Raw genomic sequence first — 23,697 nt, 5'->3', positions numbered from 1 at the left:
AAATGCACAGTGCCTGAAATGTTGTTAGCTAGCAAATGGTTTAATAGCAGTTTAATGAAAATATTATTTCTGCAATACATAAGTTCAATGTGAAGGTGTTCAAGTTTATACTGAACTTGTATACTGCATGTTATGTCGAACAAGTATATAAAAATATTAATTAATGTTGGCTATGCTTATCCTATACAGGAGGGTACTTAGTACTTATTGTCATGTGATATATGCCATGTGCAGTTGGCGAGTTGTCCGGTCTTCTCGGATTATTCTTTGACACTGGGTCATGCAGCTATTGAAATCAGAATGTAGTCCAGCAAGGTGCCAAGTATAAACATTGTAACTGAATTCTCAAGTGTAATTAGAAGGTGAACACTCCCAGGGTTGTAATGTTTCTTTCCACACACGCACTACATTTATGTAAGTCCAAGGATAAGGTTTCTATCTCTGTTTGGGGTCACTTTAAGTGTTCGAAAGGCATTGTGTCTTGCCAACTGTGAATCCTTATCATGGCAACTAAACAAAAACTCTCCACAATCTAGGGGAACTTTTTCATTCATATCCACTTAAAAGGTTCATAGTTTGCAATATTTTATTTCATATTTTATGGACACCAATCTAGCATTTACTATGCATGTACACACACACCTTACTCTATTGCGCCTTTTAACCCCTGAAATGATCCTTAATATTTTTTTTTTTATCCACTATCAGCTGCATAATATGTTTCCTGTTTCGAAAGAACATTTTCGGTGCATTTAATCAGCCATGAACCTGACTGATAGTTGTATTTTGTGAAAGGGATTTTGACAGTGTTGATATCAATTTTAATTTTGATTAATGTATTATGTACAGTATTACTATAAAATAAATAAATTAGTGTTTCCACCAAAAATACAGGTTACTTCCATGTAAGAAATAATCTCCATCTAATATTGTAATGAAGAAAACTGTCCACACACACTCCAATATAAACATTCAGGCTGACGTACGATAAATGACGATTTGTGAGTACAATACTGTATTGGTTCTTAATTCTAACGCCATAAAAAATAAGTACAGTAGTGTATGTCGTAAAACAAGTAAGTGGTACCCAGCTTGGGTGCATTCCAAATTGAGGTTTGGTTTAGTTGAACTGTTATTTAAAACTATTTCCCAATGTAATTATATAATCTTACAAGGACTGGTTTGACCAAAAATTTCATTGAATTTGAATTGAATTGAAACAGTTTATTTATCCAGAAAAATACAGAGTGGATAATAATAACAATATTGACATGGCTGAGCCAGTTGAGAACCTGAGTTCTCTTTGAGGCACCTGATATATACTATACGTTTATATCAAGGAAGTACTGTACAGTATTATGTAACATTTAGCATCATCTGGAATAGTACAGTAGCATGGTGGTAATAAGTACATCTCATAATGTTACCACGGTTATCACTTCAATATTTATTTATTTTATTATTTATTAATATTTTTTTTATATACATATATATATATATATATATATATATATATATATATATATATATATATATATATATATATATATATATATATATATATATATATATATATATATATATATATATATATATATATATAAACAAAAACTGAATTCCACACGCTGCCAAACATAGGATTAAAAATGGTTGAACTTTACATTATTATATCTCTGAATCCAGATTCTTGAAGTTTCACACATTAAATCCAGAAAGTATCGACACCCCAAGCATCCAAAAGAATATGAAACCTCAGCTGAAGACCAACCCAACCCAACCAATACAGTACTGTGTATGAACAAATCTGAGGTTATCAGTTGTTTTCTATCCCAACAGACCCTGAGGTCTTGATACTTTTTGGATTATCTTTACCTGTATTTAAAATAAGTGGGTGGTATATCCATCAAAAAAATGTAGCGACCCTTACCTTATTTTACATTCTTTAACACAGGATGAATTGTTTTGCTATAGTACTTTACGATGGATATGACAATGTTTTTTGTTATGCCTACTCCCATTAGCAAATACTGTACTGTAGTTCCTTTATGTTAGAGATACGAGTCAATTAGTGGTTTTCCTTTGACATTTCATTTGTGTGTCTGCCTTCTACAGTTTTGATTAAGTAATAAGAGTCAAATCCGAATAGAGTCCTATGAACTGAGCCCATCTATCTTTGCTCGGAGATCTTCCAACTAAAGCAGAATACTTATTGTTATTTGTAAGGAAAGGCTTTAAAATAATTTAAACGACCAAAGGGTAGAAGAGAAATGACACAATCTTTAATCGTTTCAGTCAGCAGTTTTACTACATGTTGGTTTTCTCCCTTAAATATATATTGTTTGGGAAATGACAACTCTGCTCTACAGTTGTTAAACAATCCTTTCCTACTGTATGCCACAATACTGTACATAGCTAATCATTCATCATTAAAGTACTGTATTGCAGAACACCTGACCATTGATTTTAATGTAACCATTGGGCTTAGTATTATTTTACCGTAGTCTAAAATTCCACAATAAATATACACAGCCAATATACACAGGTACCAACTAGACATGCAAATTCTCCCGTAATTGGCTGAGTTCTCCCGTTCTTCAGCAAGGGACATAAATCTCCTGCAAGTGTCCATCATTCACTTTCTTCTACCAACACAACAGATACATCTATGTCTATACTGTACTGTACTGTGTACTGTACTGTACTGTACTATACTGTACAGTACTGTACTGTACAGTTCTTGCTCATTCCGAATTCCATCAGACCTGAGGATCGTGATACTGTACTTTTTTTGAAGGGTGTATATGCACACTTTGCACAGTACCCCTATGTCCTTTGCACCCCAAGATCTTACATGCATATAAGTTTGCAAATGTGGGGGCTTCAGGCAGGGGAGGTATTAGTGGTGATAGTGGTATTGGTGGTGGTGATAGTGGTGGTCATGATAGCGATGGTAGTAGTAGTAGTGGCAGTGATGGTGATACAGTGTAGTGATCAGACAAGTTATAGTAGTTATAAGCCTGGTATTACTGGAGGCCATCTGCAATGAATAGTAATAGAACATATTTTATGGCCAATATTAGTACTTTATCCAATTGGCAAATGATTTAATCACTTAAACTTTTTTAATCTGTATATTTTTTATTATCATGTTACATGTTGAATTGAGTTGAGAGTACAGTAACAAAGGGGGGGGGGGCATGGCATGGCTACATTGCCCCCCCCCCCTTCCCCCCTATATATATGCCATTGGCTGTAAAATAAATTTCTGGCATGACTGGTTGATGATGGTAGTCAGGTAAGATTTGTAGATGGTCAGGGCCTTCAGTAGGTCTACCAGAGGTGAAGACAGGCCACACACTCTGTAAGACTTGCCCTAAGAATATCAGATGCTGTGCAGCTTCTGGCATAAGGACTATTGGAAACAAGCTTCTTATGGCTTTATCAACTGTCCTTGGTCATATTGACTGAATATCAATTATTATTATTAATCTACCAGAGGTGAAGCAAGTGGTGGTGGTCAGATCAATCTTCTTGCGGTTCCTTCAGTAGGTCTGCTATTAAGTATAGTTAAGGGTATTGGTTAGGACACACTAGTCGCATGCCTTGTAGAAACCTTCATGGCAGCAGAGGGCATTGGTGCTTGAGACGCCATCATAGGCCCAAGGGCCGTTGCACGCATTGGCGTATCCATAGACCTGTCAACAAACGCAACACAAGGTCAGCATCTCATTTACCACCGAGGGAAATAGATATTTCGATAATAATTTTGCTAGTTGTGACTAGTTTTTTCCAATTCCTCACTATTTTGTAAGAACTTAAATTTGTTAAGAGCTGTGAGCTTTTACTATGAACTAAGACTTTTGCCAGAACTGAGATATTATGTCAAGAACAGATTAATTTTTGCTAAAGCTGAGAACTTCCGTTGAGAACTGACAGTTTTGGTAAAGATTCATGTCCATTCCCTTTTATGACTCGCATCAACTCAACATCATTGTCAACAAACGCCTTGCAAAAATATTCCCTCACAACTGTGGCTTATTGAAGTTCAGAATCAATGTTTACACACACATAATGAACTTTTTTTTTCCCACCTGTGACTTAGAGCAGTCACAAAATCAATGTGAAGACACACGAAAGAGACTCATGTATAACTTTAATTCAGTTATTTACTCTCATCTTGTCTTTTAGGCCCTAACGCCATTGAAATAAAATCACCCGAAAGGCTGTCCTTTTATGTAAAAAAAAAAGTGATTCTGTTTGTAGGGAACATACATTAAATTTAATACTGTATATACTTTTTGTATTAAGTGAGTCAGTGACTCATCAGAAAGTGACCTTGACACCATTGAAGGAGATGCAGTATAGTATTCGTACTATTCTATGTATAAATAGTCTAATTGTCAAGGTTCTTCCTGTAGAACACAAAGAGGTGGATATACACAAATGGATGGTGATAACTCTACAGTTGCATCACTGTTAATACTGTACTAACCTTGGCGTGGTAGACGTTGTGAATGCCATGGTGCTCGACCATCTTCAGGCAGATCTCTTGTCCAACGGAGTATCCGTTGGCCAGCAGGTGGTTCAGATCGCCTCCAGACGTAAAAACGTTGAACTGTGGGATAAAATGAACGGTGGTGAGTGGCACTGGTTCTGGATATACTCTCTTATTACCAACTCTCTACCTTCCCTCTAAACAGTCCCACATCCCCCCCCCCCCTCTTCTGTGGTGCTCATATTGGGTGTCTGATATTAGGACAGACTCTCCCCATGTATAGTGCTACTGGCCTGAGTACTCCCACCAGTGTTGTAGTGCTGTTTTGGCTGCTTACTTCTAGAGCCTCATCTATCCCTTACTTCTGTGTAGTGGTTCTGCTATGTGTGTGTTAATCAACCCCCTCCCTGTGTGGAGCATTTAACATCTCGGTATGGAATATAATGCACATGTAACATCTTTGAATGAACTAATACATGTACACCCTTTATGAACTAGTACATATGGAACTACCCATCCCTTTATGTAATACAGGTAGAGTGGGCACCTCGTTAGCACAGGTGGTCTTGCAGATGGACACGTCGTCACAGGAGTCGACTGTGATGGACTCAAGGTGGTAAACCATGTGTACTTCGTCATCCATCTCAATAAACATCCCGCACCAACAGTTGGGGAATTCACCCACGCCCTTGGCCCTGGTGATGAGGACGGATGAGGGACTTGAGAATGAGGTAAATGACATAAATGTAATTAGTGTATGGTGTTGCAAGAACAGATAAGTGTAAGGTGACCGACAAAGGAGTGGATGATGAAAATATTGAAATTATGTAGGTTCTCAATTGTTACTCTTACTACAGGTATTAACAACACAACATACATATATCATTTCTCACTATTGATATTTTTTTTTTGTATTTATTCATGGCTCTTTATTATTACAGGGGGTATTATTATTATTATTATTATTACTGTATTTAAAAAATTTTTAAACCTTTATTATTACTGTAATTGTATTTTCTTTTATAATAATTATTTATTTTTAAATATTGTTATTAATTTATTATTACTGTTATTATGATTATTATTATTATTTTCTTTTATTATAATTGTTATTTATTAAATATATTTATATTAATTTTATTACTATTATTATTATTATTATTATTATTATTATTATTATTATTATTATCATCATCATCATCATGATTATTATTATTATTATTTTATTATATTATATTATATTTTCGCCCCCCAGGCCTTGATGTGGGTCATTAAAAATGACCCGTGCCCGGGTGGGCTAATGCCCTTAAAAAAAAAAAAAGAATGGGAACATTAAAAAAGATAAAGAGATGATTGATGTTTGGCGGGTGAGTGTGGACAGAAGAGTGGATGAAGGATGGTGAGTAAGAAACATTGGATGTGATTCTCCACATTACAGCTCAAAATATTTCTGATGTGCTTGTTAATGTCACATCTGATTCTGCGTGACTTAGAACAAAGGACAATGATCTTTAGTTTCAAAATATCAACAAAGAACTATATCTCCCTCGCCTAGTGAGAGAAGGGATATAGCTTCCTCTTTCAACCAATTAAACTTATTGAGTCTATGACATACCCGACCAGGGCGATTGATGCCAGCAGCAGAACAAAGGTATTCATGACTCTGTGTGATTCCTAAGACAGAAGTGGCTGACTGTAGGCGTCACACCGACTTAAATACCAGCCTGAACCCGACACCTGAGTCTTCCTCTGGCACGCCAATCAACTGGGAGTCTCCACGTGCCGTCTTCGTTATGTCACCTGTTCCGTAACACTTATTATTGTTATCTTTATATAAAGTGACACAGGAGTCACAGCCCCGTGTGTGTTAGAGCCTCAAGATGTTGACCAAGAAAGCTGAGGAAATGGTAAACATATAATACTTTATCATCATTATCATTACTCAAGCTGCAGTCTAAGTCTCAAACTGTTATGTAATTACATGTTTGTAACTATGCACAGCTGTTGCATAACTGTAGAACGGAGTTACAGTATTCATATTGTCACGTAAAGTCGTCATGTCACTTAACCAGTTGTGATGTTAGTGGGAAAAAGCCAAAAGTTAAGGTGATAATTCCGTTAATTTCCTCCTTGTCCTGCCGTTCTCCTCAAGGATGGAAAGGGCCATAGTGTTCAAACTTTTGTGTGTGTATTACTGCCGTGTTTTAGGGTCAAAGGGTTAAGGTCTGGGTCACAACATTGATATTGTTACTACTCGGCAAGAGGTCGCACCTAGCTTGAGTGCAGTCCTATTTGAAGTTTAATTTACTGCTATTTAAAACACTATTTCCCATTTTTAATAAAATAATTTTTGAAAGAATGATTTTACCAAAAACGAGAACTGAATTCCCACACGCTGCCACCAGGGAAAGTCTCACTAACTTGATTAAAGCGAAAAGCGTTCCAACATTTAATTAAAAATGGTTCGCCTCTATTATACTTTACCTTTGAGTCCAGATTCTCAAAGGTTCACACGTTGAATATTCCTCGTAACTGGAGTGCACACAAAAACAACCCATTTTTTTTTACAAAACTCACACTGAAACTTATCATAACTAGATAAGTTCAAACAACACCAAACAAATTTGAGTAGCCTGTCTTAGAAAAAAAAAATCTGCGCATTAATCTTATCTCCTAATTTGGCTTTTGTTCGTCTCAGAGTAATTTTCATATTTTTTAGTGTTATTTTTGTGTTTTAGTTTAACTCGACCAATTGGGTGTATTCTTACTACACCGGTTACGAGATATTATATTTTGTTAATCTGAACCCTAGGTCGAGATTACTGAAGCCTAGTTCGCTCGATGAATAATCCTTGTAACTAAGAATACATTTACTGATTGACATAAACTAAAGCATAACAATATCATTCAAAAACAACATTGAAATTGAATTGAAGCTCTACCTTAACTCTTGACGCATATAAAAATTAGTGTTGTTGCTTTTTTTCACACTGGACATGTATTAAAAAGCAAAAGGGAGAGATAGATACAGGTACCCAAATTTGCGGACGCTTCAGGTGTTCGAGGTAGTGCACACACACACACACACACAAACACACACACACACACAAACACACACAAATTACGTAAACTGGGAAATTGGGTCAAAACAGCAGCATCGGCCGCATGTTACGAGATAGGGGGTTGACAGCTAATGTTTATTCATTTAGATATTATTTTTTGGGGCGGTTTAAAGTCGTACTTTCGTTTGGTCGCCGCGTTTGTATTTTATCGTACAAACTAGAGTCTTTGTTTTGTTCATTTATTAAACAAACAATATTGAATGTAGTTTAAATAAAATTTTTATTCGATTGACAGACATACACAGTAGTTATTTTCATGTGTGTATGAGTATTTGTAAATAGTTTTAGGTATATATAAATCCCCACCATGGTTTTCAGATGTATCTTTAAATTGTTGATAGTGTATTTACTAACCTAGAATACGAGCTTAAATGTCTGTATTACATTATAACATCACATCGCTTGCTTTAACGTATGAGAAATGTTGGTGTATCGAAGTTTGCTGTTAGGATTTAACATAAGCATTTTCGGTCCTCTGAGTTGTATAGTAGCCTAAATCTTCCAGTTCACCAAATACGTGATATATTTGCTTGTATGCGTATGTGGTCTTTCGTTTGTACATTTTGCACAAGTACATTACTTATTTCACGGGGACGCGACAATTTTACGACAAACCTTAACCTATTGGCCTTAAAAGAGAGTAGCAATATACACATAAAAACATGAACATTATAGCTCTCTCCACCCTTGAGGTGAACGGCAGGACAAGGAGGAAATTAACGGAATTATCACCTTAACTTTTGGCTTTTTCCCACTAACATCACAACTGGTTAAGTGACATGACGACTATGCGTGACAATATGAATGCTGTAACTCCGTTCTACAGTTATGCAACAGCTGTGCATAGTTACAAACATGTAATTACATAACAGTTTGAGATTTAGACTGCAGCTTGAGTAATGATAATGATGATAAAGTATTATATGTTTACCATTTCCTCAGCTTTCTTGGTCAACATCTTGAGGCTCTAACATACATGGGGCTGTGACTCCTGTGTCACTTTATATAAATATAACAATAATAAGTGTTACGGAACAGGTGACATAACGAAGACGGCACGTGGAGACTCCCAGTTGATTGGCGGGCCAGAGGAAGACTCAGGTGTCGGGTTCAGGCTGGTATTTAAGTCGGTGTGACGCCTACAGTCAGCCACTTCTGTCTTAGGAATCACACAGAGTCATGAATACCTTTGTTCTGCTGCTGGCATCAATCGCCCTGGTCGGGTATGTCATAGACTCAATAAGTTTAATTGGTTGAAAGAGGAAGCTATATCCCTTCTCTTACTAGGCGAGGGAGATATAGTTCTTTGTTGATATTTTGAAACTAAAGATCATTGTCCTTTGTTCTAAGTCACGCAGAATCAGATGTGATATTAAGAACCATATCATAAATATTCTGAGCTATAGTTTAGAAAATCACATCAGAGGTATTTTAATTTACAACATTTAATATTTATTTCTCATCATCCTTTATCCACTCTTCTGTCCACACTCACCCGTCAAACATCAATCATCTTTTTATCTTTTTTAATGTTCCCATCACAGCATCCAGTCATCCACAGCATCCACGTCATTTTCATATTTTCTACATCCACTCTTTTATCAGTCACCTTACTTATATCACTTCTCACAACACCATCCACTTTATTACATTAATGTCATCCACTCGCACTCAAATCTCTCACCTGTCTTCATCCAGCTCGGCCGTGGGTGACCTCCACAACTGTTGGTGCGGGATGTTTATTGAGTTGGACGAAGAGGTTCACATGGTGTACAGCCTCGATTCCGCCACGGTCAACTCCTGCGACGACGTGTCCACCTGCAAGACCACCTGTGCTAGCGAGGTAGGTCTTACACACACCCTTCACTAACTCAACAACTATTCAGAAGGGAGGGAGACATGTGGTTCTTGTCTAACACCACATAAAGGGAGGGGCTGTCCTAACACTAGCCTTACGGAGGGAGGAGATTAGGCACATAGAAGAATGTTGGTACAAAGAGAAGAAATCCAGAACCAGCGACTCACAACTGCTAATTTTATCTCCACAGTTCAACACGTACACGGCTGGAGGGGATCTGAACCACGTCCTGGGCGACGGATACTCTGTAGGACAAGAAATCTGCCTAAGGATGGTCGAGCGCCACGGTATTCATAACATCTACCACGCCACCGTCAGTATTAACAGTGACGCAGCTGTAGGGAGCTGTTGTCACCATCTGTTTGTTTATGTCCCTGTCTTTTTTGTGTTCGTTTTTGTGTTTTACAGGACGAACATTGAAAACTGTGTTGTTGATACTTAGTACGATTATCTCCCTTACCAAGGTCACGTTGTTATGAATCTCTGACTCATTTATCACAAAAGTATATATAAAAATTACTGTAGGGTCACTCCATACCGCATTATTTTGTTTTCAAGTGACTCCACTATCTGACTGGGATTTTTTTCACTCATGTTTGAGTCTGAAAAACTTGACCATGAAATAAAACAAGAGTAAAAATTTGAAGACAAATTCTGATCTGTTTGGTGTGTTTAAGGTCACAGTCGGGAAGATTGTGTCTATTAGCTGTGTGTAAACGTTGATCCTGAACTTCAGTAAGCCACAGTTGTGAGGGAGTATTTTTGTTAGGAGTATGTTGACACTGATGTTGAGCTGATGCGTGTTGTATGAGGGACGGAGTGTGGCAAAACTAGCGAAAATATTTTATTCCCAGCGAAAACTATCTGTTTGTAATAAAAACTCTCAGCTCTTAACATAATTTAAGCTCTTAACGAAAATTGTAACGTCTTGGTATAAACTAACAATAATTATCAAACTTATTAGTGATGTTGACCCTGTGTTGTGTTGTTGACAGGTCTACGGATACGGCAACGTGTGCAACGGCCCTTGGGTCTATGATGGCGTCTCAAGCATCAATTCCCTCTGCTGCCACAAAGGTTTCTACAGGCCATGCGAATAGTGTGACCTGAAGGACTCGACCGTCTACAATTCTTACCTGACCACCACCACCGTCAGTCAGTCACGCCAGAAATTTCGTTGACAGCTCATTCTCAACTCTATCAAGACTACGACTGTGACCTAATCATGACCCCTTATTCTTCCTGTTACAAGTGATCGACCATAAAGTTGTTTTATTAACTTTGTTTTTATGTATTCCAATCCATTTATTACAGATGGCCGCCAGTAATACCTGGCTTATAACTACTACTATTTGTCTGATCACTGCCATCACTGCCACTATTATGATCACCATTAACACCATCACTACCACCACTATCACAACCACCACTACCACCACCACCACCACTACCACCTTCAATACCATTACCACCACCACCACCACCACTACCCACCACCTACTTGTTCCTTATCGATCCTAGTCTCATTTTAGCACCTTCCTGTCCCAAGCTCCATCACCAGGCGAGTGTGTCTACCTGACCTCTGTTTATTACAACCCCTCACACCCCTCCCCTCACCCTCCCTCACGCCCTTCCCCTTACCCACCCTCAACTCCCTTCCCCTCACCCTCTCTCACTCCCCTTACCTTCCCACACTCACTTCCTTCCCCTCACCCACCCTCCCTCACGCCCTCCCTCACGCCCTTCCCTCACTCTTCTCCCCTTCCCCTCTCCCCCCTTCCCTCCTTCCTGCTCTCCTTGTCTCTAATTCGCGCATTTTCTTTGCGTTATGGCTATTATCCACGACACCGAAGGGGAAACTCTAACAATTGGTCGTGTGTTTGTCTGTCTATACTTCTACTTGTTTTATCTCTCTCTCTCCTTCCCTACCCTCACTCTCTCACTTTCTCTCCCTCCTTCCCTACTCCTCTCTCCCTTTCTCTTCCTCTTCGTCACTTTCTTTCTCACCACAAACTTTCACTCTCTCCACTAACAACAAGGCACCACAGGGGGAGAAGATGGTCATTACAGCGAAGAAAATTATTGGTAATCTGACTAATGCTTATATATAATAGAGTCATTACCGGGTTAATTACCGGGTGGGGGTCCCTGTGGTCGGGTGGGCCACCTCAATTAACGCTGATAATTTGACCTCAAAACTGGAATTATCAGAAAATTAAGTGACGCGCAGTTTTTATATTAAGAAAAAATAGATTGTCGTCTCTCTCTTTTCCTTTCTTTCCTCCCACCTCTCTCTCTCTCTCTCTCTCTCTCTCTCTCTCTCTCTCTCTCTCTCTCTCTTTCATTGTTCCTGTTTTTATTGCAATTTTTCCTCTCCCCCTTTTCTTTCATCTGTCTCTCCCTTTCTTTTTCCTTCATTTCTGTTTCTCACTATTTAATTCCCTTCTTCCTCTCTCTCCCCCTTCTCTCTCTCTCTTTTCTCTTCTACTCTTCCTCTCTCATTTCCTCTCTACCTCTTTGTATCTTCCTCTCTCCTCTAATCATTACCCTCCTTTTCTTTTCTCCCTCTATACTGTACCGATTTCTTTACCACAGTCTCCCTTCACTCTATCCCCTCTCTTCCTCTCTCTCTCTCTCTCTCTAGTCTCTTCACACCTCTCTCTCCCACTGTTTCTTTCAACCCTTTTTACATTTTATCTTTTTCTATCCCTCCCACCCCTCCCCCCCCTCTTCCTCCCCCTCTTTCTTTCTCTTCACGTCATGTATCTTCTAAGAACACGACCTGCAACGCTGCCTCACAAAGAGATGAAAAATGAGTAATTTCCAGTAACCAACAGATGAGTTTGCTTACAAATTACAGGTAAATATTGATACAAGGCGTAATTTGTAATTTTCGCCGCAGTTACTCCTTAAAAAAAGAGAAAATGGACGAAAAGAAAAATACGTGAGGAACTTATTTATACATTCCAAAACTGCTTACTTAGTAACCACAAATATAGATTAAAATCATCGTGACCAACAGGTAAGATGACCTTAAAATTACAGGTTAATTATACTGACGCAAGAAGTAATTTGTAATTTTCTTCTTAGTTACACAATAAAAAAACGAAAACGGAAGGAAAAATAAATACGGGGAACTAATCTAAATCCTGACGCCCCTCCTGAAGTGTTATCAGGTGAGGCAGGATAATGACAGGTTGAAACTGCATTAAGGTCGGGATTTTTATATTTAAAGCATACATTTTTTATCCATACGAAGTTAGTCTTAATGTTCGTGTTGGTTAGGATGGTATGAGCGCCAGTGCATCAGTTTGAGAGAGTTAGTTGTCCCGCCGCAGAACTTTTAAGCGATTAATTAATTTACGCGGTATTTTAAGACTTGTGAAAAGAAAGATTTAGTGAACGGTGCTTAATAACTTTGGTGGAAGTTTAAGAAAAAAAATATGTTGCAAACCGAAAGCAATCTGTCTTGTCAGATTATGAGAAGTAAAGTAGTGCGTTTTAACAAAGATAGCGTAGTAAATAGTGAACGATGCTTAATAATTCCTGGGAGTTTGAAGCACTTAAAGCAACAAACTATAAAATATATCTAGCAGTGCCACTAAATCTCTTGTTTTAGTACCCTACAGAAACAGAACTCAATCCTTTATCCAGAGAGGACTTACAAACATAGACGCTGATCACCAAATCCTCGTATCTATAATGCAAGTTGTCGTGTCTATCTGCCTCTCTGTCTGTGTCAAGTAATCTGTTAAACTATTTAATAGACACAAGTCATACACAACTCTTGGGGATGGTCTTGCATTAGCCAGTATCCCTGGAGGCGTCTGTGAGGTGAGACAGGTTCGCTCCACCCAGGACCCTGACTCCACCTACGACGCTCATCTGAAGGTGAAAATGTCGTCAATATTGCAGCCAGACTCTACTACTGTGATAAACTGATTTCTTGTGGCTAGGCAAAGGAAATTAATACCGAACCCGAATTTTAATACTAATATCACGAGTTGGATTTTGCTATGTTGACATTAAGCTAGGTTCGCTATGTTTGGATAGGCTAGGATAGTTTCTGATATATTGTAACCTTATTTTTAGGATCATGACTCATGTGAACTGGCGCCTTGTAAGATTAAGGGCTACAAGGACTGGGGCCCCTCATGATTGGGGGTCTATTAAGCCTAAATCCCAACCTTAATAGCTAAAGTGGGGCCCTATTAGAACTGGGGCCCAGTCGACTAGTCATCCCCCACCCAGAGGTATATTTTATATACCGTCTCCCTCATCAACTCTCCCTGACTCTGAAAAATGGACAAGATCACGAGGCAGGTACCAGGTTGTGGGGGTCACCGTGTTGTTTATCATGGTTAAGAGGTCCGCCACACCAGGGGTTCAGGGCTGGCACGATGCTCTTATTCCTGGAACCTTAAATATATATATATATGTGTGTACAGAAGACATTTATAGTGTGTTTATGACCAAATATCCATTGCTATGCCAACTCTCAACCCCAGATTTTAACAGAGTATAAATTTCAGATACTTCGGGAGATATATACATTAAATTCGCCAACACATCTACATTTCTGTAATTTTAAGCATTTTATAGAATCACCTTTTCATATATACACGCAAGTTCCATGAAACTGTATCGTACTAGCCTCTGTTATGAATCTTTAAGCCTTGCTACAGACTAGGATGGGAGGAAGGTCTTGGCGTGTTAACTTTAGCTCTGTTGTCTGCCTGAGTGTTTCTCTGTCTGTAGGTCCATCCCCCACCCAGGTTAAGTTACATGTCTGATGGAGTTTCTTGGTAACTGGTGAATGAAACGCGCTTCAGTATTGGACAATTTATTGATACCATCTGTTGTGACTATGTCGAAAAGAGAGTCGTAACACTCAACCTAACCTAACCTAACCTAACCTAACTTACCCTAACCTACAAGACTTTTTGTAAGACCTGCACAACCTTATGTATTAAATATATGACTTTTATACGACCTTTCACAATACATACACACAACATTTGTAACACCTGTAGGGCTCTTTAACACTTGTACGCCCTACTGCTGTTCGTGCGTTCATTTGACACATATTTGATGACACTCTAGTGACTGAATGACTTCCTGTTGAAACCTAAAAGATATCTTGGTGATTCTTGTTCCTCATATAAGCACTTTGGTTCCTAGTGACGGCAGGTGTTGTCCCACGGCAGCTGGTCTTCGGTTATCAGTAAGCCTCACACCTATTGAAACACATGTTCTCAGCTTCGAGTATTGTTTCTTTAATACTATTGTAAAAGTTAACAGTTTTCACACAACAGCAACAATAATAATTATGAAGGTTCGTTAACACGTATTTGTCATTTGATTTTAGTTATTATTATCATTATTATTATTATTCAACTCACCTGCAGAGCTCGTTTATGAAGACTTCTCCGGAGGAACATTGAACCTCTTGGAAGACGGGGCACACACACTCACAGGTAGAGGTATCCCACAGCCTACTGCGTGCCTCACACACCTCCTGCAGGCGTGGGTCACACTCACACTCACACGCAGCCTCGTTCAAAATCTGTGGTAGGAAGGAATTATTTTATGCTATGTAAGGATATTGTAACTCTTTCCACACTATAGTTATGTTTTGATAGATAGATAAATAGATAGATAGATAGATAGATAGGGTGTTAAAAATTGTGTTACTCGGCTATTGCAACACTTAACTACGTCACCTGTTAATATGTTGGGTGCTTTTAATCGCATTTGGTGTATGTAATTAGCAGCAATCTTTTTTTTCTTCAGTTTAAACAAGTTAAAAAGCGAAGCAATCACCTGTTTCCCCATAATTCCGTTATTGGTTTACTGTTTCGGTAAATTAATGGTAACCGTTTAGATCAGTATCGCGATTGATTTTAACCCGATATTGGCTTCTGTTCTACAAATATCAAAGATTAAATGCTTTACATATCGAGTTCTGTTACATGGCCAGCTTAAATTTGTGATTTTTCTAAGGTTTGCTAAGCTTCAGAGAAAAATCTTTCAAAATAAGCAAAACGAACCACCCAAACCTAAGTCACTGAACCTAACTTGACAATATTAGACCTTGGAGTAAGTTAGGTTAAATTAGGAAAGGTAATTATTTCATTATTTTGATGTTAAATGTGAGATGTTTATTTTTAGATAAGTCGGGGGTCATATTGAGGGATTAAAGTTGCACGATATTGATTTTTTTTAAGTGGGTGTGTGTAAAGGTGACGTTTTTAGTGTGCCTGCATCATGCTAGTTTTGAACTCCTGACCCTAAACGTGTCAAGTAAAAATCCAGGTTGAATACTCGTAAATAGACAAGCTATAAAAGTTTTATTTACATGTAAACACAAAACACAAGTTCCAAAAATAGTTCCGTGGCAACTTTGAACCCCAACTATGACCCATTAAATATTATTGCAATAGTGAGAGCGACATCTGTACCCCGTCAAATATTCATTTTTATATTGAACGTTTTTCTCACTCTTCGTTTGCAAGACAGACAGCGAAAGATTAATAATATTAATAGTTTTCGCGTTTTTCTGGTTGAAGGAAGATAGTATTGTGGCAATATTACAAATCAAATAGGTAAAATCCACACTTTAAAGGCGGTTACATGATTAAAATTAATGAGTGGAACATTTATTTTATTATGTATGAAGACACAGCACCATCTAACGGGTTAAGATCAACGACGATACTAATCTTAACTATTACTGTACTTCGGGGACACATTGGCTACACGTGACGCCACTGGAAGAGGTTATATTTTATATTAAACGTTACTAACTTACTAACCCGTCATTTAGCATTTCTCACTATGACTTAATTTACCTAATTTACTCAAAACTTATAGAAACAAGTACTTGGTAATTATTAAAATATAGCATCACAAGATAATCCTAAGTCTTTCCTTTCTTGATTAAAATTCTCAAGTTTATGTTGACATTTAAAGAGCCAATCACAGAGTAGTCGTGGGGGGGAGGGGGGAAATAAGTGATGTTTAAAGATTACCACAAACACTACATTTATAATTATTTCATTTACTTTTTCAAAAAGAGATTCCCTGAATTTCAACTAATTTAACTTTATTTAGCCATATTAGGTGATATTAATTAGGTTAGGTTATATTTTGGGTCTTTTACTTGCAAGAAATGAAAGAAAATGGGTCAGCGGTATTGGTTGTGGTAACCTTTTAACAACCATTATTTGAGGTTCCCAGAGTGTCTTGAGTTGTGTTGGTGGACATTTAACTCTTATTGCAGTGTTTTGGTCATTTAAATCCTGCTGGTGTCGTTAGTGCACACAGTCATAGCGATAGATAACTACAGTGTACTTTGACGAGATGTAACCACCACAGAGGATTATATTTACTCGAAACCCGTAAAAATTACATAAAAGCTTTTTGGAAAATGAAATGTGTTATTCAAGTCGACTGTTGTGTTAGTTTTATGTTTTGGGAACGGCAATTAAGTTACGTAGAAAAATGTATACGACAATGTGCATTTTTTTTGCGGCCGATTAAACTTAGTATTGTGTTGGTATAGTGTTAGTGTGTAGATAATAGTGAAAATGTGGCCAGGATCTTCGTCGCCATCATGGTGTTCCCAGCGCTGGTGAGTACAGAATACTTGTATAAAGGCTGACGATGAGTCTCATTTAGTCAGTACCCAAAGTGAGTTCTAGTAACAGAGGCAACCAAACCTAACCCAAACCAAACCTGATCTAACTTATTTTGGCCTAATCAGACCGGAAATCGGACAATTTTCTTAACTCTTTGACTAAAATTTTCAATGAAATATTGAGCTAAGCTTTATGATTAAAGATAAAACCCAGAATTGGATATTAAGTGACTCTGTTATTAGCCAACCCGATTTACTGTTTTTGTTGGGGTTATTCACACGGCGGCGAGCGTATTACTGTATTAAGTTCAACTGTAAACGAGTACGTATAGTTTACAAGCTGTTATACACTCAGGGCGTGTAGAGTAAGTAGTTACAGAACTTTAACATACTAGTGCATCCTGAAGTATTTTTTAGGACTTCATGTGATAGTGAAGCCTGTTTATTTTGTTTCTAATCATATACTGTGCAATATATATATATACTGTATATATATATGCCACTGTGAACATTTGCTCATAACGGTAAAATGTAGTGTTTCATTTAAGACATTGTATAATAACACAGAGAGTTCCACCTCTCATAATTTTTAATGTTGTTGGATGAGTGTATTGCTAACCTTGTTACGCGCTCAGACCTTCGTTGTTGAAGTGCAGTAATTACAACAAATCACGCCGTGGTCAAACTATACCTAAATTATTTAAGATTTATTAAGGTTAGTACTTTTTTATTATCTGCATAATTGTCGCTATATACAAACCTGTTGGAATTTTCGAAAATAAAATAACTGTACCGTATAGACTAGGTATTTCACAATTATTTCTAAAACTCATGGCATATATACTTATAATCTGACGTATGTATATTAATTATTTTAATAAACACACCCGAATTATTTATCCTAACCTGTCAGGAGTATTGTTATCAAACACACACTAGGGTGGTCCTTGAAGTGTCAGGCTTAACAAGGTTTATTGACATCTAGTTTCGAAATTTCTGTGTAGAAGCCAGAGCACGTTTGGCTGGATCGTTCTCGCAGGGAGCGGATACACGTGTCCAGTTGGTGGATAATCTTGCATTGGGTAACATACGACCTGATAACGGGTTACGTCGGTCGCAAAGCAACTGCTGTACCTGGGGTCTGATGAACTTTTTGTGCCTACTAGTATTTAGGGTATTGTATTTAACCGTTGGAATTTGAAGAAATTTTTGTCATACTCATGTCTCTTAACTATGATGTACGAGGAATATTTTTAAGTACGGTAATGCTTGTTAGGTATTTACATTACTGTATATATTGATGTTACTTTGTCAAATATGTCATAACCCACAGTATCGATGTTAATATGGTTAAATGTCTGACTCATAGTAAGTTAGAGTTTGAAAGATCCTAACTTCCACGAACTAACCAATAGCTAAAATTTGTTAAGTTAATAGTTGTTCGTGTCGTGAGATGTAAGGAAATGTTGGCGGGAACGTCTAGCTATATACTAGACCATTTGTGAATTGAAATGAAGGCTTGTATATTGTTGTTAAATTATCGTTATCCATAGTTCAACACTGAGTCTGGTAAAGCACAAAGTGATAAATAATTAAACTGTGTGTTACCTCAGGCCCATGTAGAACTACGAAAGAAAATAGAAAATATTAGTACTCCAGATAACTAAACTGGGGGAGGGAATGTTCCAGATTGACGTGGGACAACAGAAGGAAGACAAAATCCAGTGGTATTGAGATAGAATGGAATGCTAACGTTAACTGAATTTGCCAGATTAGTCTTGAAATTGGTCTTAATATGCATGCTTACGTCATAACATAGGCACCGGCTCAGCCTACCGGACAGGAGGGAACGAGCGCCGTGTAAACAATGAAATTTTTAACCACACCCTGCAAAATACAGTGTACTTAGCAAATGCTGCAGCTTCTGAGAATGTGGGTGGAGCGGGTTTATTACTAAGAGCAGAGACGTTACCGAGAACAAATTCTGGCTTGAATGTCATGTACACTAATACCGACACGTTCCTTGATAAGAGGGAGGAGTTTGAAACACTACTAAGAGTACACCAACCAGATATTGTAGGAGTTGTAGAACTGTTGTACAAGAACAGGAGAATCGACCCAGAGGAATGTGAGTTCAGTATTGCTGGATATGACTCATTTACGAACCTAACTCAAGAATCCTGCAGGAGGGGTGTGGTTATCTACGCTAGGCAAGACCTTAGAGCCAGCCAGGCGAGGGTACAGGGAGAGGATGTCTTTGAAGAGTCCAAGTGGTGTAAAATTAAATTAAAGGGAGGGGACTTACTTATCGTCGGGTGTATCTACAGATCCCCGAACTGTGGCCCACTAAATCAAAGGAACTTAAGAACCTTAATAAACAATGCGGCGATGCTCAACCCCAGCCACCTCCTTATCATGGGGGACTTTAACTATGGCGACATCGACTGGAGAAACGAGTCAACCCCGAATGACTTGAATAATCCTGCTACTCTTTTTGTAGAAACTCTGAGAGATAATTTTCTGTTCCAACATGTGAGAGACCCGACACATTACAGAGGGGAACAAACACCCAAGCCACTTGACCTCATCATAACAAACGAGGAGGGTATGGTGGCCAAACTGGAACACCTTGCCCCAGTTGGCACCAGTCACCATACAGTGTTGTCATTCAGATTTAACTGTTACCTAGTTCAAGATAAGGCCAGGCCAAGGTGCAAATATTACAAGGGAAATTACAATGGGATGAGGGAAGAGATGAGGGGTATCAACTGGCCTGACTTATTAAGGTACAAGAACGCAGACACTACGCTGAATATCATAACTAGTAAAATGACCCATTTGATCGATAAATATATACCCAAGACCAAACCCAGTGCTTCTAGGAATACGAGGGGATCCCTACACATGAACCATGCGGCGGTCGACAAAATTAAGAAGAAAACCCAGAAATTCAAGACGTGGGTTGGGTCAAACGATGAGCAAGACAGGAGGATGTATGCAAGAGCCAGAAACCAAGCAAAGATAGAGTGTAGGAGGGCTGAAAAGGAGTTCCAAAGGCTGGTTGCACGCGAGGTCAAGTCAAACCCAAAGGCGTTTTACCGCTATGCAAAGTCGAAATTGAAAACGCGAGTAGGAGTATCAGACCTGAGGCTTGAAGATGGTAGTTACGCAGATTCTGACCAGGATAAAGCTGAGGCATTGAACAGCTTCTTTTCCTCAGTGTTCACAAGAGAGGATGCAACTAACCTTCCTGCGTTTGAGGACAGACGGTTCGACACAGCACTGACCCACATTGTGTTCACAGAAGAGGGTATTAGAAATAAACTGTCCAGGCTAAAGGTCCATAAGAGTCCTGGACCTGACATGGTGCATCCTAGAGTGCTAAGGGAGCTGTGCAACGAGCTTGCAGAGCCCCTGAAGATTCTGTTTTGTAAATGCCTGGATGAACAAATGGTCCCCAGTGAATGGAAAGTGGCTTATGTGAGTCCTATCTTCAAGAAGGGCGATAGGCACTCCACGAACAACTATAGACCGGTGAGCCTGACCAGCATAATATGTAAAGTACTTGAGAGTATTATCAGAGATGCAGCGATGGAACATCTACTACGAAACAACCTTGTAAAAGATTGCCAACACGGTTTTATGCCGGGGCGCTCTTGCTTGACACAATTGCTCAAGGTATTGGATATTTGGACCCATATTCTAGAACGGGGTGGTAATATCGACAATATTTACCTAGATTTTGCCAAGGCTTTCGACAGTGTACCCCACGAAAGGCTGAAAATCAAACTGGAAGGGTACGGAATTCGGGGAAATGTCCTAGCGTGGATAGAAGACTTTCTACATGACCGCAAGCAATGTGTGGTGATTAATGGCACGAAATCGTCATCTGTACCTGTAACAAGTGGGGTACCGCAGGGTAGTGTATTGGGCCCGCTGTTGTTTGTTTGTTTCATAAATGATATGCCTGACGTTGTACACTCCTCCATACAAATGTTTGCCGATGACGCCAAGTTATTTCGGGAAATTAAGAACCAAGCGGACTGTGAAGAGCTGCAGAAGGACCTCTGTGGGCTCCAGGAATGGTCGAAGGAATGGCTGCTGAGATTCAATGTCACGAAGTGTAAGAGGATGCACCTGGGGCGTACCAACGGTAAGGAGGCGTACCATATGTCCCAACGGGATGAAGAAAATGTACTAGTTGAGACTGTGTGTGAGAAGGACCTAGGTGTGTATGTTGACAATGAGCTGAAGTTCTCGGGCCATTGTGAGAAGAAGGTAAATCAGGCAAATAAATTATTGGGTCTTATAAGAAGGTCGTTCAGATATCTAGACGGTCCGTCCCTCGTGACGATCTTCAGGAGTGAAGTGCTTCCCCATCTGGAGTACTGTCACCCCATCTGGTCCCCGAGATATGCTAGGGACTGTCAGTTGGTTGAAAATGTTCAAAGGAGGGCCACCAAGCTGGTGCCTGCACTTCGGCATCTCAGCTACCCTGCGAGATTGGAGCGCCTGAACTTGCCTAGCTTATACTACAGACGGGCAAGGGGGGACCTAGTTGAGGTTTATAAGCATCTCAGGGGGCACTACTCAGTTGAGTGTCCTTACTTGGAGCTGGCGGACGCTCGCCCCACAAGGGGTCACAGCTCAAGATTGAAGAAGCCGCAAGTCCGGAAAACCGTGAGGGCAAACTTTTTCGGAGTGAGGGTTGTAAACTCTTGGAACAATCTACCAGAGAGTGTTGTGACGGCACCGAGTGTGAGCTCTTTCAAGAGAAGACTTGACCAACACTGGAGCGGGTTCAGGTACATTCAGGAGCCGGTGCATGCCCAGTATTTGCCAACAGTGCGTGACAGAGACGTGACCGATCGCCCGGGCGGCTAGCGAGCCGACCTTTTGGTGAAGAATATAAAGGAAAAGAGTCGTGACCGATCGCCCAAGCGGCTAACAAGCCGATCAGTGGCGAAGAGGATAAAAGTAAAAAAGTAAAGTCATGATATGGTCATGTGAAAGCGTTATAAGTCTATCCCGGCCGATTTCCACCCTGCGAGACAGCATATTTCAGGTTCGGTTAGGTTATAATATAAACCCATCAGTTTTAACGTAATCAGTCAATTCCCGGTGTCTTTTCGTCTCGTTTTTGCCACTTTTAGCCGTGTGTGTGTGTGTGTGTGTGTGTGTTTTCCTTCTGGTATCCACATTCTTGGCTGGTCTCGCCTGGGAGGAGCAGAGCCACTACTTCCGGAGTCTAATAGAGTTTTATGCCGCGTCCACAACTATACAGTACTATATCAGTAAATTAAATATATACTGACGATAGATATATGAAAATGACGAGTTGTGATTTGGGTTTGTTGTCTGTATGTCTGGATAACAGATTTTAAGCTTTGAGTGGAATTCTTGTATCGATGATTAAATTTCCATTAAAAAAAAAGAACTGATGTGCTCACAGCAACAACGCTACGGCTGGGGACAATACAAGTGTAGGAGAATACTGTAGTACTATTAGTAACTGATGGAACACTTAACCTAAGCTCACTGATGGAACACTTAACTTAATCTAACCTAACGCAATATTCTGGAATGCTAAATATGCCCAAATCTCCAAGAAAATCCAACCAAACATAGAATCATCCCTACCTGGTAAGAATCCATTGCTTATTATGATTTAATTGGTCAATTATCTCTTAAAAACCCTTGACTTAATATAGAGGAATAATAAGCAAATACTGTGAAAAATTAACCCCAGTTCGATAGCCTATTTAGTTACAGTGGCGAGTTGGTTACAGCGAACGCGATGAACCACCTAGGCAGTACAGTATTTTCGCGTCGCCTGTAATTTCGAGTAATCTTGGGTAATGTGTGTCAGGTTGTTAGTAGTTAAAGGCGGGTCAAGAGACAGTGTATTGTTGCGTGATTACCGTTGACAAGGTGATGGTCGGTGCTAGTGATGAATTGGTCCCTTGTTGGTATGTATATATATAAAGAACATGGTATAGCCTATAACGATGTGCTGGTGGAACAACGGCGCGGCGTCTGATTGGCTAATGTGCTGACCAGTGAGAGAATAGATTGAATCGATACCAACGCCGTGCACGAGAACGAAAAAAAAAATATATAATATCACATATAATTATTCTTTAACTTCATATATACCATATTTTATACTGTGACTCGTCTGCCATTGGTTAACGAATTAGCCAATCAGACGCCCTTTGTACCCAACACATGATTAAGATGACTTTGTTAGTAGTACTTTACGTCTTGTGTCGTTTGTAATTGTTGAAGGGGTGATGATGGGGGGGGAGGGGAGGGAGGTTGCCTACGTGTCCCCATTGTCTAGGGTATCAAAGCTCTGTGTTTAAGTACTTACGAGTTTGTTTATCCGTCAAGCCAGTCATTTAGAGAGAGGTGGAGGGGTAGCTTGAGTACGATAGTCACCCCGGCCAGATACTATAGTCACTCTCGCTCTGGATCTCTGTTACAGCATAGAGCACTGTCAAACAACCTACTGCTCTGTTTATCACTCATACCCACACACATACCTACACCTATACCTCACTCATACCCACACTCATACCCC

The 23,697-nt window shown here is 39.2% G+C and overlaps 3 protein-coding genes across 3 annotated transcripts in view; 1 reads left to right on the top strand and 2 right to left on the bottom strand.

The window, feature by feature from the left end:
• Positions 1–2,254: 2,254 nt before the first annotated feature.
• LOC121862293 lies at positions 2,255–6,214 on the bottom strand. The gene is made up of 4 exons (XM_042360431.1): positions 6,111–6,214; positions 5,043–5,190; positions 4,493–4,615; positions 2,255–3,695 (listed from the first exon to the last, which is right to left on the bottom strand). Exons 1-4 carry the CDS (start codon positions 6,152–6,154, stop codon positions 3,591–3,593), a joined length of 420 nt encoding a protein of 139 aa, XP_042216365.1. The 5' UTR covers positions 6,155–6,214; the 3' UTR covers positions 2,255–3,590.
• A 2,519-nt stretch (positions 6,215–8,733) lies between these two features.
• Positions 8,734–10,754, top strand: LOC121862285. Its single transcript, XM_042360418.1, has 4 exons — positions 8,734–8,840; positions 9,316–9,460; positions 9,666–9,788; positions 10,471–10,754. The coding sequence occupies exons 1-4, from the start codon at positions 8,797–8,799 to the stop codon at positions 10,573–10,575; spliced, it is 417 nt and encodes a 138-aa protein (XP_042216352.1). The 5' UTR covers positions 8,734–8,796; the 3' UTR covers positions 10,576–10,754.
• A 3,548-nt stretch (positions 10,755–14,302) lies between these two features.
• LOC121862279 (balbiani ring protein 3-like) overlaps positions 14,303–23,697 on the bottom strand; it is a 14,433-nt gene continuing 5,038 nt past the window's right edge. The window contains exons 5-6 of the mRNA XM_042360406.1: positions 14,878–15,041; positions 14,303–14,712 (exon numbers count right to left, since the gene is read on the bottom strand). Coding sequence (XP_042216340.1) covers positions 14,697–14,712; positions 14,878–15,041 — 180 coding nt within the window. The 3' untranslated portion in view covers positions 14,303–14,696. The remainder of the gene's footprint in view (positions 14,713–14,877; positions 15,042–23,697) is intronic.

The sequence above is a fragment of the Homarus americanus genome, unplaced genomic scaffold (genome assembly GCF_018991925.1).
Source record: "Homarus americanus isolate GMGI-L3 unplaced genomic scaffold, GMGI_Hamer_2.0 scaffold40248, whole genome shotgun sequence".
In the NCBI taxonomy this organism is placed as follows: Eukaryota; Metazoa; Arthropoda; class Malacostraca; order Decapoda; family Nephropidae; genus Homarus; species Homarus americanus.
This window is presented reverse-complemented; position numbering and strand designations above follow the sequence as displayed.